This window comes from Mastigoproctus giganteus, chromosome 10 (genome assembly GCF_048544385.1).
Source record: "Mastigoproctus giganteus isolate SK-2022 chromosome 10, ASM4854438v1, whole genome shotgun sequence".
Taxonomy (NCBI): domain Eukaryota; kingdom Metazoa; phylum Arthropoda; class Arachnida; order Uropygi; family Thelyphonidae; genus Mastigoproctus; species Mastigoproctus giganteus.
In genome coordinates this window covers 105,038,817-105,053,576 of record NC_143584.1, presented here as the reverse complement: position 1 = coordinate 105,053,576, position 14,760 = coordinate 105,038,817, and the positions used below count along the sequence as shown (strand labels likewise).

Here is a 14,760-nt window from a genome sequence, read left to right as displayed (position 1 = left end):
TTCATCCTTTTCCCCCCCCCACAAAAAAAAACCTGTTGGAAATGTTAATGAAAGTATTATTAGAACTTGGGAAGATTCCCTTTGACAGGAGAAGTGCTGTTCCCTGACCCACAAAAGTTATGCTAAAGACAACTTGGTTAACTGTAGTTTAGTGACATAGTTAAGGAAGCAATTCAGGATAATCTTAACAAGAATGGTATCCTGAGTAGATCCCTACATTGATTCATGAAAGGGAGGCACTTACCAAGCTGGTAATTACTATGAACAAGTCATTCAATAGTTGAATATAGGAAACAATTTTGATGTTATATGCCTATACTTTAGTAAAGCTTTTGATATGATCCCTCATGACACGTTGCTATATAAACAAATTGGTTACACTGGTCTCCCATCATAGATTGAGAGATGAGTGTAACAAGTGGGGCCCCCCTCAGGAATTGTTGGGTCTCCTCCTCTTTTTAATTTTCATAAATGATATTGACAAGGATATCCAAGGGAAGCTGACAGAGTTTACTGATGAATTGAAGGTGGGAAGAGTAATTAACAATTTGAGTCAGGCCATGTTGTTTCAAAAAGGCTTGGATCAGTTGCATATATGGTCCACAAAATGGAAACTAAAGTTTAATGCTTCTAAGTATAAGGTTGTGCATTTGGGAAACAGAAATCCTGGAGTCCCATATATAAGCTATAGGAAGAAGACATAATAATGGTTCAAGACAAAAAAGTCTTAGGTGTTACGATCCAGTCTTTCATGAAATTTTCCATGCAGTGTAAATGCATGGAAAATTACTGTATAAGCACCTGCATGGAAAAGTATAAGCACTTCCTAGTCACCTGTAAACAGGTGACTAGGAAGGTCCCTTGCTAATAGAGAAAACATTGCCCTCCTATACAAATATATGATTAGACTGTATTTGGAAAATTTCATTCAGGTCTGGAGACACCCCTAATAATTTCGACCCATGTGTGAAAGTTGTGTTTTTGCCTCCAAACACAACCAGCTTGCTTCAACCGATGGACCAGGGAGTCATCAAAACATTCAAGGCCTACTACACGAGGCGTTCGTTTGCACATCTGAATGAAGCTATGAGACAAAATAGTGAGATATCTGTTAAAGACGTTTGGAAACAATTCAATGTTTTAGATGCTGTAAGAATCATTGAAGAATCTTGGGATGAAATTCACAAAAAAAAACATTGAATGGTCTCTGGAAGAAACTTTGTTCATTTTTTTTTCAAAAACGAGACGAAAACAACGCCAGAAACTGATCATGTCGCTCATGTGATAGAAGAAGTTGTTAATCTTGTCAGGCAATTAGATTTGGAAGTCAATGTGTCAACGAGCTGTTGGATTCACATAGTGAGGAGCTGACAATGAATGAGCTCATAGAGATGCGTGAGCAAAACGTCACTGAAGTATCCGACACTTCAGACCCAGGTCCACCAGAAAAGCACATGACAATTGCAAGTTTGACAGAAGGTCTCAGCTCAGTTGAAAAGGGCTGAAAAATTTTAGAACACAAGACTCCAACGAAGAACGCGTTATAGCTACAAAGCAAGGAATAAAAAAATTAACCTGCTACGAAGAAATTCTGCGTGAAAAAAAGGCGCTGTCGTCAGAAGAATTTGTTAGATTTTATGAAGCCATCGAAATAACTTTTTTACGTAACTCATTTATTTTTTTAATACATATTTTGTATTAATATGTATAAATAACTGCAATTTTATTAAATATTTTTCTTTTAAACTAGTGATTTTGTTAGTCCTTGGTCCCAATTAAACAAAATTTATATGTATTTATATGCAAAGTTGTACTCCGACTTACGCGAATTCGACTTAAGCGATTTTCGTCGGACCCACCTATCGCGTAACTTCGGGGTATTACTGTACCTTCATTAATATCATTGATAAATACTTAAAACAACAATGGGCCCAACACCAAACCCTGGGGGACTCCACTAATAACATTAGTCCATGAAGAGCAGTGTCCATTGATAACAACTCTGTTTTCTTTGACTCAGCCATCCTTTTATCCATTGTAGCAACCTGCCCTTAATGCCATACTGCTCCAATTTGTACAGTAATCTTCCATATGCAACAGTATCAAAAGCTTTCCTGAAATCCAAGTATATGATATCAAAATTATTTTTGCATCCAGTTCCTTTGTGACCACATCATAGTATCCAATCAAATTGGTCAGACAAGACTTACCTTAACAAACCCATGCTGTGTCTAAATTATTATTGCAGTCTTCTTGCAATGCTTCTTTAACCAGTGACTCCATTATTCTCCTTGGAACAGAAGTTAAACTAACAGGTCTGTAATTACTGTGTCACCCTTTGTGAATTAGGAATATATTTGCACATCTCCAGTCCGTGGGGACTTCCACTGAATCGAAGGATGCTCTCATAATTATGGCTAAGGGTTTGCTTACTTCCTTTGCCGCCTCCTTTAATATAACTGGATAGATCCCATCCACCCTAGGTGCCTTTCATATGTTTAACTTCAATTTCTCCTCACCTTGGCTCTCTGTTATTACAAAATCATTTAACTCCCTGTTAGAATTTGATAAATTTCTGGCCTTCCCCCTCCTCATGTGTGAATGTAGATGCAAAATACTCATTTAGTTTGGCAGCTATCTGAGAGTGATCATCTACAGTCAAACCATTAATATCAAGTGGACCAATCTGATTCACTGATTCATTGAAAGAGTTGAGTGAAATGAATAAGAAAGGTTTTTTCTCCCTCATATGTGAGACGAGAATAAAGAGTCACAAATATAAAATTTTGGAATAACAGAAGACTGGACTTCATGAAGTTGACATATAAGCAACAGAAAGTTTGAACTGCTCAGTTCAAAGCAGAATTGGATGGTTATCTTGTGGGAGTGGTAATACAGTAGAACGTCGGTTATCCGGAAGTCAGTTATCCAGAATAATTTGAAAGGCTTCTTCTTCTTCTTCTTCTTCTTCTTTATTTTTTAATAATGGTAGCGCCTCCGTAGCCTAGTAGGCTGGAGCAGTAGTGCATAGCACACACTTCTTGATTATACTGGGGTTTGAGCTCGTGACCACCAAATACAGGGGATGCAGAAGGTCAGGGAATGACCACTGCATATCCCCAGCCCGGATAAAGGGTGAGGGTTAGCGTCAGGAAAGGCATCCAGCCATAAAAATTGCATGCCAAAACAATAAAAAAAAAAAAAGCTGATCCCATATAACAATGGGAAAATGAGAGGATAAAAAAAAAATAATAATAATTTTAAATGAATAATTTTAAGAGTGGGTTTTTTTTTTTTTTTTTTATTAATGGTAGTCATTATCATCAGCCATTTTCAATCCACTGCAGGATGACGGCCTCTCCAGTTCCTTCTCTTCTGTGCAATGGCCAGCAGTTCTGTGCAGTCTTCGAGCTATGTGTCCTGCCCAAGACCATTTTAGTTCTTTACTTTTGATAAGAATGTCCTTTGCTTGAGTTTTCTGCCTAATCCATGTGTTTCTCTTCTTTTCTAACAGTCTGATTCCTAATATAATTCGTTCCATCCTTCACTGTGTAGTTCTCAGCTTCTCTTCCATTCTTTTGGTGAGTGCCCAAGTTTCACTTCCATAAGTCATGGTGGGGAGTATATATTAGTTCATTATTTTACATGTCAGACAAACTGGGATATTGCTCTTCAGTATGTGACTATATTTCCTGAATGCTATCCATCCAAAATTTATTCTTCTCTTGACTTCCAGCCATTTATCATTATTACAGCTAATAACTTGTCCCAGATAAGTATATGATTCCACCTTTTCAATTACTGCTCCTTCAATCATTATGTCAAGGGACAAGTTAATCATTAATAACTTGTCTCAGATAAGTACTGCTCCTTCAATCATTGTGTCCCTTTCTGTGGCATACTTGTTCATCATTACCTTTGTTTTAGCTATATTCATCTTTAGTCCAAAATCCTTACTAACTGTGCATAAGTGATTAATATTTTCCTATAATTATTTGGGATCGTGGCTTATGACCACAATATCATCTGCAAATCATAAATGGTTTAGGTACTCTCCATTCGCATTGACTCTTTTCTGCAACCAGTCTAATCTGAAAGCTTACTCAAGGGCAGCAGTAAACAACTATGGAGATATTGTCTCCTTGTTGAATTCCTTTCTCGATTTTAAATTTGCTACTGTCTTTGTCTAGTCTAATAAAGTAGGTAGCGTTCTCATATATTTTCTTCAAAATCATAATATATGGGGTATCTATTCCTTGTCTTTCCAGTGCCTGAAACATTGCCTTATGCTGTATGGAGCCAAAATGCCTTTTCATAATCCACAAGTGCTAGGCATAATGGTGTTATATATTCATTTGCTTTCTTCATTAGCTGTGATATTACATGGAGGTGAGAATAGTTGAGAATCCTGTCCTAAAGCCAGCTTTCTCTTTCGGTTGATTCTCATCAAGTGTTCTTTCCAATCCGTTAGTAATGACCCTTGTGAACAACTTGTAGATGTGGGATAACAAGCTAATTGGTCTATAATTTCTAATTTATCTCCTGTCTTATGCAGCAAACCTATGATTGCATTATTGCACTCCTTAGGCGTCACACCTTTTCTAATGCATTTTGTGAAGAGTTTTGACAGTTTTTGTGTCATGTCTTTTTTTTTTTTTTTTTGTCATTGCTTTTTTCCATTATATATACAGTAGGATCAGTGTTTTTATTGTTTTGGCATGCAATTTTTACGGCCGGATGCCCTTCCTGGCGCCAACCCTCACCCCTTTATCTGGGCTGGGGATATGCAGTGGTCATTCCGTGACCTTCCACATCCTCTGTATTTGGTGGTAACGGGCTCGAAGCCTGGTCTAAATCAAGAAGCATGTGCTACGCACTACTGCTCCTGCCCACATGGCTACTGTGGCGCCTTTTTTTTTTTTTTTTTTTTGTGTTATGTCTCTTCCTCCCAATTTTAACAATCTACAGTAACTTCATCTTCCCCAACGCATATTGTACCTCATCAGGAAGGTATGTCGTATGTGTTACTAATTTGCGATCCATCTTCCCCACTGCTGGCATCATTCTCTTGCTCCTTGTATAATTCTCTATAGTAGTCTTCTGCTATTTGAATTATGCCTTCTCTGCTATTTATAAGTACACCATCGGTATTTTTCAGTTTCAGTATCATTTGTCTTTCTGTATTACTGCTCATGGCTGCTGATTTAAGTCCTTTGTTTTCCCTTAATGCTTGTTCTACTTTTCTTGTGTTAAATCTTCTTATGTCCTCTCTTAGTCTCTTTCTAATGGCTTTGCATAACTCATTATACTCAATTTTCTCCTTGTCAGTGTTTATTTTGCTCTTCATTTGTCGTCTTCAGCTCATCATGACAAGTGTTTCTTGACTAATTTTTTCTTCTTTAGATTTCTTTTTAAGTGATAAAGCCTAAGAAACTTATAGGTTTCTTAGGCTTTATCACTTTCAGAAAATTATAATATTCCGTCTGCAGAAGCTCAAACTTGTTAAGTCCCAGTACATACTGCTTTTTCTTCTCTTCTGTTATCTCAAAGACCTTCATATTATTTACTCGAGTCAGTTTTTTCCTTTCTTTTCTTACATCTGTATCAAGTGTGCATTTACATTCTGTGATCACTTCCAACATTTACCTTGTTCAGGATGGTAACATCATTCACTATATATCTTCTGTTAGTGAGGATGAAGTCGATTTAATTAGTTGTTAATCCATTTGGGCTCTTCCATGTCCACTTTCTGTTTGCCCTTTACTTGAAAAAAGTGTTCATTACTGACAATCGTCGAGATTCTGCAAATTTCACAAGTCTTTCATCGCTTTCAAAATTTCCTATAGTTCCCCTTTCTGTGTTGTTTTGTCTCTTTCCAACCTTAGCATTGAAATCCCCCATAATGATAGTGTAGTGTGTTTTCTGCTCATCTAGAAGACTCTCAATTTCGGTGTACATTTCTTCAATCTCTTCATCATCATGGCTTGATGTTGGTGCATAAATCATTATAACCTTTAGCTTGTACCTCTTAGAAATCCTGAGTAGTAGTCTTGACACCCTTGGTGATGTACTTTTGAAATCCAAAATGTTGTTTTTTATATCTTTATGGACCAGAAAGCCTATTCCACCTTCACTCCTTTCACTGTTTCCATTGGTGTACCAGCAGATTTCCACCTGATAAGGTCATAAGTGATTCATTTCTTCTTCTTGTTTCAGCCAAACCGTTGATATTCCAATTCACATTTTCTAATTCCTTTTCCAGTTCTAATATCCTTTCTTCACCGATGAACGATCTTTCGTTGTAACAGTCCAAGTTCAGTTTCATGGCATGGCATGGCAGTCTGGTCGTACCCAGAGATTCTTAGCACCCTCTGCTTACAATCTAATCCTCTTGCTGCTGTAAGAGGGGGAGTGAAAGCCGCTGGGGACTGATGGCCATTTGTTTTGTCATGCTGGAGAGTTTGGTCTTTTCCTCTTCACGCTGACCAGGCATCTTGAAGAGAACCACTCTACATGTTTGTTGCCACCTAAGTGACATAACAGGGCTTACCAGCGAGAAGGTGTGCATGAGTGGATTTTAGGGAGGCAAGGCCAACTGGACTTCTCCTAAATCTTCTGTAATAGAAAGTTATTGGATCCATCAGTGTTTTAGACTGAGTGTCTGATAACACACAGTATACCTGTTCCCCTCTTAATGGGACATGTTTGAGACAAATGTTTATTACTCTACATGAGTATTTCTGTCTGTTTTTTCACGTCGTATATCTGGTGAAATGTTGGATTAGGACTAATGGTTTTTTTTGGAAACCATGAGTGATAGTTTAGTCATTCTCTTCTGGGGACCTAATTTTCCATGACATATTTTGTTCTCTTCATTTCATATTATGTTTAATTTAGCTCCAGATTCAATAAGAATAATACAGGCCTGAAACTGTGCAATTTATTATTTTTTTCAGTTTTTTTACAGTAAAGTGTCAGTGAAAAGAACCCACTGAAATGGGCAGAAAACCAGGAAGAATGCGATATAATCCAATTGATATTATTAAGGAACTTGAGATTTCGCAGCAAAAAAAAAAAAAAAAAAAAAAAAAAAACCACTAAACAGAAAACGATTGAACATTATTTTAAAAAATTACTTAAATTTTTTTTTCACATAAAATTTGCAGTAAAATACCTATCTGAATATACATATATATGTAAATGTGCCAATTTTTATGTATAAGTTATTATTTTTAATTAAATAAATTCATTTTTTTCATTCTATTTAAAGTCATTTACTTTTACCTAGTACATTAAAACAGAATTTAATTAATTTTACCTTATGTTCGATTATCCAGATAACTAAAGCTCTACTGTAATATTAATTTTCAGTTTTTTTTTTTTTTTTTTTTTTTTTTTTAGTAATAGTTTAAATCCATACATGATGCTACATTTATTTCAAAATATCATTATTTACTAACATTGCCAAGTTGTGTGTTGAATAGCTTAATTCAACATCATTGAATAAAGCCATAGTTGAGCTTTGAAAACTTATGCACCATTAACAGTTAACATGGTGTTGGTTTTGTTCAGATTATTGGTAACCATCAAGAAAATCCATATAGGTTAGGATGGCAATGTAATTGGGCACTTATATTACCAAAACTGACATCAGTAGATGTTTGCTTTGGCAAGCTTTCAAAAATGTACATACCACCCATGCAAGTGAATCTTCAATACCTTTGTTGTTGTTATTTGGTTTTTAGGAGCATTAGCAACTAAGGCCACATTGCTCTGGATATATGCAGTGGTCATTCCCTAACCTTTTCGCATCCTCCGTATTTGGTGGTCACGGGCTCGAACCTCGGTCTAATCAAGAAGTGTGGGCCACAGAGGCACCCTTCAATACCTTTGTGATGGGATTGTAAACACCATAGCCTGGTATATATTAATTGAACAGAATGTGGTAGGAATTAATGTATAGTCTGGACATATGAATGATAACCAGAGAAAGCCGCATTAAGCAAGAAATCAAACTGTTAATTTATGTCCTGTAATAAACTGTTTTGTGCTATTCATGTTAGTTTGGTCAAAATAAATATTTCAAGTTGTATACATTATTGTAATACATTTATATAAATAATAATGAAATCTAGGCAATCAAAGCAATGTTTAAAGAGATATAATTTTCTTACTTCTAACTCTTATCAAGGTGATGATGATGAAGATCAAGGAGATGATGAACAATTAATGGCAGGACAAGGAGGACATGGTAAAGCTTTCCAGGATGCAGATTTTGATGATCAGGTACATTTTTGTTTGTGCATATCATATAGATATGGATATATGCCCACTATGTTTACTCTTTGAATTTGCAGTATTTTGGAATATAGTTGAAATACAGTTCCCGAAGAAAGTTTTGAGTTTTGCAAACAATATGCAGTTTCCTGACGGAATATCATCTGTTTAAAAACTACTTAATTAGTGTTTAAAGTTACTATTTTATATAAATTTTTATTCTTCTATAATTTTCCAGACCTTGTAATAATTCACATGATCTGTATTAACAAATGATTAGACTATATGCAGATTCTCAGGTGGCTTGTTATACTATTAGAAAGCAACTTGTGATACAATTGTTATACAGTTAGAAAGCAACAAATTGTCATGCAACAAAATCATGCCAATTGTCAGGAGTCCTGGTCATTTGCGTTGAATGTTGGCTTTCTGTTTTTCCAACGTTGCACGGTAAAGTGGTGCATTGATTGTTCCTCCCTTTGGCAAGAAATCCACCAACAGAACGCCTTGGCGATTCCAGAACACTGTGGCCATGACTTTTCAGACATTGGGAACAGTTTTGAATTTTTTGTGCACAGGAGATTGTGGATGTTTCCAGGTCATGTTTGCTCTCCAGGGTAAAGTGATGAACCCACGTTTCGTCTGCTGTGACTATGCGAGCGAAAAAATCCTCTCTTTCATCGATGTATTGCAACAGGTTCTCCAGACACATCCTCATGCGTTTTGCTTTGTCCTCCTCTGACAATTGTTGGGGCACCCAGCGGCAGCACACCTTTCGAAAGCCAAGGACATTTTGAACAGTCGACTTTCTCAGGTTCACCATTTGTGCAATTTCATGCAGTTTCACTTGCTTTTCTGTTTCAAGAACGATGCCCTTAATGTGCGAAATGTTGTCTTCTGTCTTGCTTTATGAAGGCCCGCCCGATGTCCATCTTCAATATCAACATGGCCCGCTTTAAATTCATTGCACCAAAAATACACTTGCTTCTTTGTCATCACCTTTTCGCCATACACAGCAACCAGTTCACGGTGAATGTCACTTGGTGAAGACCCTTTTGCTTGCAAAAAGCAAACTTCACGAACACCTGTTTTGGACCACATTCGCACGGTAGCTGCCATTTTGCAAATGGAATCTGCTGTGAGGTGACAGCAGATTCCAGCAACACTGCACTGGCGGTCTTTTTTGAATGTTATTAATGGGTCTGTCTGTCCACTGCATTTCATCTCATTCCCTTTCACCATTATTAAGGGGAAAAAATGGGTTACCTTACTTTTCGGAAACCCCTTGAGAAGCAGAGGATACAAGTGGTAAGCATGTATGTATGGTTGACTCAACAGAGGAACAAAAAATAAAAAGCAAAAACCACAGAAAGTAGTAATATAACTGACTACAACAAACAGCAACTAAAAAGAATAATAGAAAAATACCTTGAATGTAAAAGATAAAGGCAGTAGAGACCTCAAGTGGCAAATATGAGGGGGGGGAGGGAATTGAAAGCGTGTAGTTAAATTTGTACAGCCAAGACTAGGAAAGAAAGTAAATAACACACAAAATAGCAAGAAAATTATGCTAAACTGAGGAGAAAAAAGGTTAAAATAAGAAGAATATAGTTTCTCGCTGTGCATTCATAAAACTAAAGGTTCAGAAGAAATAAAAATAAGGATATAGAAAAGTAAAAAGTAAAGGAAATTTTTAAAAAATGGGATGGCTCACGCAGTTCAGGTTGCAAATCCTGTTCCTTTAGATAGGCCCTTGAACACAGTTCAGAGAATATATGAATCATGAATTTAAAGTCAGTTATGACTTTAAATAAACAGTGAAGGGAACTAGATAGGAGTAAAAAAAGAAAGAAATTAAATTATTATTGTGGACCAGAGACTGCTTAGGCAAACAAACTCTGAGACCATAGTAGAAATAGTAATATGTTTAAAGTGTATGAATGAATCTATGGTATACACAAGAAATTAATGAGATAAAGAGCAAAAAGGAATGAATACGAAGTGGGGTGAAATAAAATGAGGTAAAAAATTTAAATAAAAATAAAATTGAATAAAGTGGATAAATTTGTCGCATTATGCGATGATATGTTATCATTAAATTTAACTTTAACTTACTAAATTTAACTTGCTTATGGCTATATCCTGTTATAGTGTCATCCATTGTAGAGGTTTATTATAATATACTGATGCTGCTGCTGCTGCATATCAGATTCCCTTTCTTTTTTTTTTCTTCTTTTTTGATTGATTCATTACCACTGCACAAATCATGTGATTTAGGTCATGTTGGGTTTATGTGGAATTACTCCATTTCAATTTGCAATGTCTGTGTACAGAGAGAGAGAGAAAGAATTTAATTCATAGTTCACATCTGAACTTAGCATGTGATTGAAGAACAATAAGAACACCTTCAGTTTAATATTATTTTGTAATTTTATATCTTCATTAGGTATACTGAGTTGAGGTTTTACACGAGTTTGAAAAAAAAAAATTTTACAGATTTTTGGGTTCAGATATGTTTCTTTTTATGTTAGTGTCAATTAACAAATTTTCTGTTGTTTTAAATAATACAGTAGACTTTCAGAATAATGGCACCTTCAGAGATACAGTTCTGTTATCTAGAAAGTTTGATTTTTAATATATTTAATGCAGACATAATGAGGCAGTTTTATTAACTGCACATAAAAAAAAAAAAAAAACATATTGGCAATCCAATGTTATATTCTGCCATTAATACACTGCTGCTTATGCTCCGTTTTATTTTCTTTATTATATCAAGTTTAGTCTGCGCAGGGAGCACAGTGGTATATCACCGTCCTCCCCACCCTGGGTTCGAATCCCATCGATCACACAAGGAACTTTTATGGGCTTTTTTCACTTCGTGGCTGAGTTAGTCAGTCTCAGGTGTAGATAGCAAGGTAAAACTGGAGTTTTATTGATCAGAGAACACACACAATTTACAGACTCAACACACCTGGGTATAGCCGACCGGGCTAGCCAGGTAGGTAAAGTGTCTGCCTGGCAACCCAAAGGTTGCGGTTTCGAATCCCGCCTCAGGCTTGGATCAGAGTAAAATGCAAAAACTTTGGGAGGTGCATTATGGCCACAGAAGCCGATGCACCGACAACTAACAAAAAAAAAAAAAAAACACCTGGGTATACGAATTAACTTTCTGGGTGACCCTAATGTAATAGTTTCAATTAGCATATGATGTAAGAAAGCAAGCTTATACAGCATCAACCAAAAAAAAATATATATATACACCATATGAGGTTTATTAACTTAAGTGAGGGGTTTTTAATTTAAAATAAATGTAAAACAGCGGATGATCCGTGATATCAGTACAGAATTCACATCTGTGTAGTCAAATAATCGGGAAAAAGTTTTTTTTCCTGCAATAGGTAAACTTTTTTTGAAAGTATGTTTAGTAGTAATGGCAAATGATGCAAGAAAGCAAACTTATATAGCATCAGCCCAAAAAAAAAACCTTCCTACACGGTTTACCCATTGGTATCTTCCAAGAATTTGTCTAGTTCTTCCTTGAATTTCAATTCATCCACTTCCACAACAATAGATGGATGCCTGTCTCAGCAGTCAACTGGCTGAAGGCAAACTTCCGCACATCTATCCTGAAACCATCCTTCCTCAACTTGAATTTATGCCCCCTCGTGTCTCAGCAAGTGGAAGAATGCCATTAACATTCAGCTTACTCAATCCATTCAAAAAAGCTTTATATTCCTCAGTCAGATCTCCCCATAGGTGCCAAGTCTCAAAACGCTGCAGTTTGTAGAACTGACGCCTTAAGAGAACTCTTTTATTCCCTTCCCCAGTCTGGTCGCCCTTCTCTGCACCCGTTTATATTGATAATGCCAATATTTGAAATAAAGCAACAATTCCCATTATGTGACTGGTGTTCTTAGATTGTATCACATTGACGAGATTCGATATGATTAAGCAGTTGACACATGTAGAGTATACTTACTCATGCAGGTAGTGCATTACTATTTTTGAGGATGTAATAATACAGTAATTGTTTTTTTTTTTAGTTCCCATTTTTACTTTATCCTAAATAGCAAATTGTAACATGTGGCTTCTGGGCTCCAGTCTTATATTTGCCTATTCTCAAAAATATTGTGAGTTCCCTGCATTGAGAATTTCACCTTATGATTAATAGATTAATTAATTTACATTAAATAATAAGTCCAGATACCATGTAATGCAAATTGAATCAGTGTTCATTCTGTTGTGTCTGTGTAACAAAACAAAGAAAAAAAAAATTAGAATTAGCTATTACTATTTTTGTAAGTTAAATAGTGTACAAGAGACACTAACAAAAATATATTTAAATTATGTATATATTTCTTTTTTATAGGATAATCTTGATGTTGAGGATAGGAATCTCCGAAATCATGATAAAGAGGAAGGTGTTATGGTAGCACCTAAGTAAATCATATGTGATAATGCTGGCTTACATGGATTTCTTTATTGAGAAGTTTGAAAAACTAGTGCTAATCACTACAATATGTTGAAGCACTTCCTTAGAGAACACCAATGTGGATGTGCAGCAGGTCTGTGTACACTTACGAGTGCCTTTCTTTGGATGATTCTGGGTACACTAATTCATCTTGTGCTATTCCATTTGACTATCACATTTTGTGTTTATGAAACTGGACAATGTTCATTTCTGAGAGAGATGTGATACGTTCAGCATGTTGAAACATATTGATAAAATACTTTTAACAGTGACGTCACATCTTTGAAAACTGAAATAGATGGAAATCTCTCCATAGCATTAAAGCCTCTTATTTGGAAGGAGAATTAGAGAAACCTATTTACTTAGAACTGCACGACTGGTATAATTTTAAAAACTATATTTGTTGTTATTGTTGCTGATGCAGCAGCAAGTTTAGAAAATATCCTGGCCTTCATGACTCATTCAACATAACCACTTACTTTTTGTGCAAGTGGTAAATACTGTATAACATAAAAATTTAATTATCTTGCAAAGAGAAAAATCCATGCATTTCACTCTGTGGTGTACATAGTTAAGTAATAAGAATTTCTTACTAGAAATATATGCCGTCATTGTTAAGAAATATATCTTTAAATAATAAATATATTTTTATTTTATTTTATGAGGAATGAAAGATTTTAATTTTGCCTAAATATTGTTTTGCTGCAATTATTTGACACTTTTGAAAGGTTTAGAAGTTTTCAATTCAGAATATTATTTGTAAAATATGTGAGTAAAGTGTATTATCAGTGAGTGCATTGTAAATAGGTGTTACAAAAAAAAAGTGCAGTATTGGTGATTTAGTCTACCAAAAAAAATAATAATAATAAAGCAGTGTAAACTATCTTGAAGTTTCTGACATATGTATGTTAGTTTGTTCTAGCATATCCAAAAACTGTTTTTTTTTTTTTTTGAATAGCCTGTAACCAAATTTTTCCAGTGTTTGGCATGCAGGAAAATTATTATATTCACTGCATGTTCAAATCTAAATACTACCACAAACAATGAGTCACAAAGTAAGGAAAAAAACAAATTAGGTAATGTATGCAGTGCATTAATTACATTTTGGGCAGTTGATTTTTTTTTTTTTTTGCATATTAATTGAATTTTTATTAATCAAATTTCTGTGATTAACAGAAGTAGTAGATACAAATTGTATGGAAAAATGATAATTCACTCTTCTACCATAAGAATATTAAGACAGTTTATTCAGTTAATAATTAAATTCCTATACAGATGTTTCGGGAACCTTGCCAATACCCATCATCAAACCATATATTGGCTATTAAAGTGAAAGAAAAAAAAAAAAATTTATATTACATTTTTGTGGGTTAAATTATATGTAACTGTTACTTATTATACTTTATATTATACATCATTATTAATTTGTATAATACAGGTAAGAATTATCTATACAAATGGAAAAAAAATTTATAATTAAAGTCACGGTTAAACATAATTATAACATGCAGTCTTACATGTTTGTTTGTTATTTGGTTTTTAGGAGCATTAGCAACTAAGGCCATATTGCTCCTGGATATGCGGTGGTCATTCCCTGACCTTTCCGCATCCTCCGTATTTGGTGGTGACGGGCTCGAACCCCGGTCTAATCAAGAAGCGTGTGCTACGCACTGCTGCTCCTTCCCACCTGGCTACGGAGACGCCTCTTACATGTTGTCAGCCCCCTGCTTGCCAATATCAGATTTTTCTATTGTTCTGTATTGTACATCTTTTTTGTGTTCAGAAAACTGTATATTTTGTATATATGGCAATTCAACAATACCACAGTTCTTTCCACCAATCAACAATACAACAGGAGAAAATTCAAGAATGCATTCTACATAAAATTCACGTAATCACATTACTGTTAATGGAAAACAAGGAATTGAATGTAATCAACAATACTTCAACTTATTTAAAAAGACATTCATTCAACTCACCTTCAGCAAGTCCACCTCCTAAGCCTAGGCTTA

At 35.2% G+C, this 14,760-nt stretch overlaps 1 protein-coding gene across 5 annotated transcripts in view; it reads left to right on the top strand.

Moving 5' to 3' along the window:
* The window catches only part of LOC150079201 (uncharacterized), a 369,083-nt gene extending 355,774 nt beyond the window's left edge, over positions 1-13,309 (top strand). For all 5 annotated transcript variants that reach the window (XM_090384113.1, XM_090384114.1, XM_090384109.1 and 2 more), the window contains 2 exons: positions 8,192-8,286; positions 12,647-13,309. In XM_090384113.1, the coding sequence (XP_090240239.1) occupies positions 8,192-8,286; positions 12,647-12,721 (170 nt within the window). In that variant the 3' untranslated portion in view covers positions 12,722-13,309. The remainder of the gene's footprint in view (positions 1-8,191; positions 8,287-12,646) is intronic.
* The last annotated feature ends 1,451 nt before the right edge of the window (positions 13,310-14,760 follow it).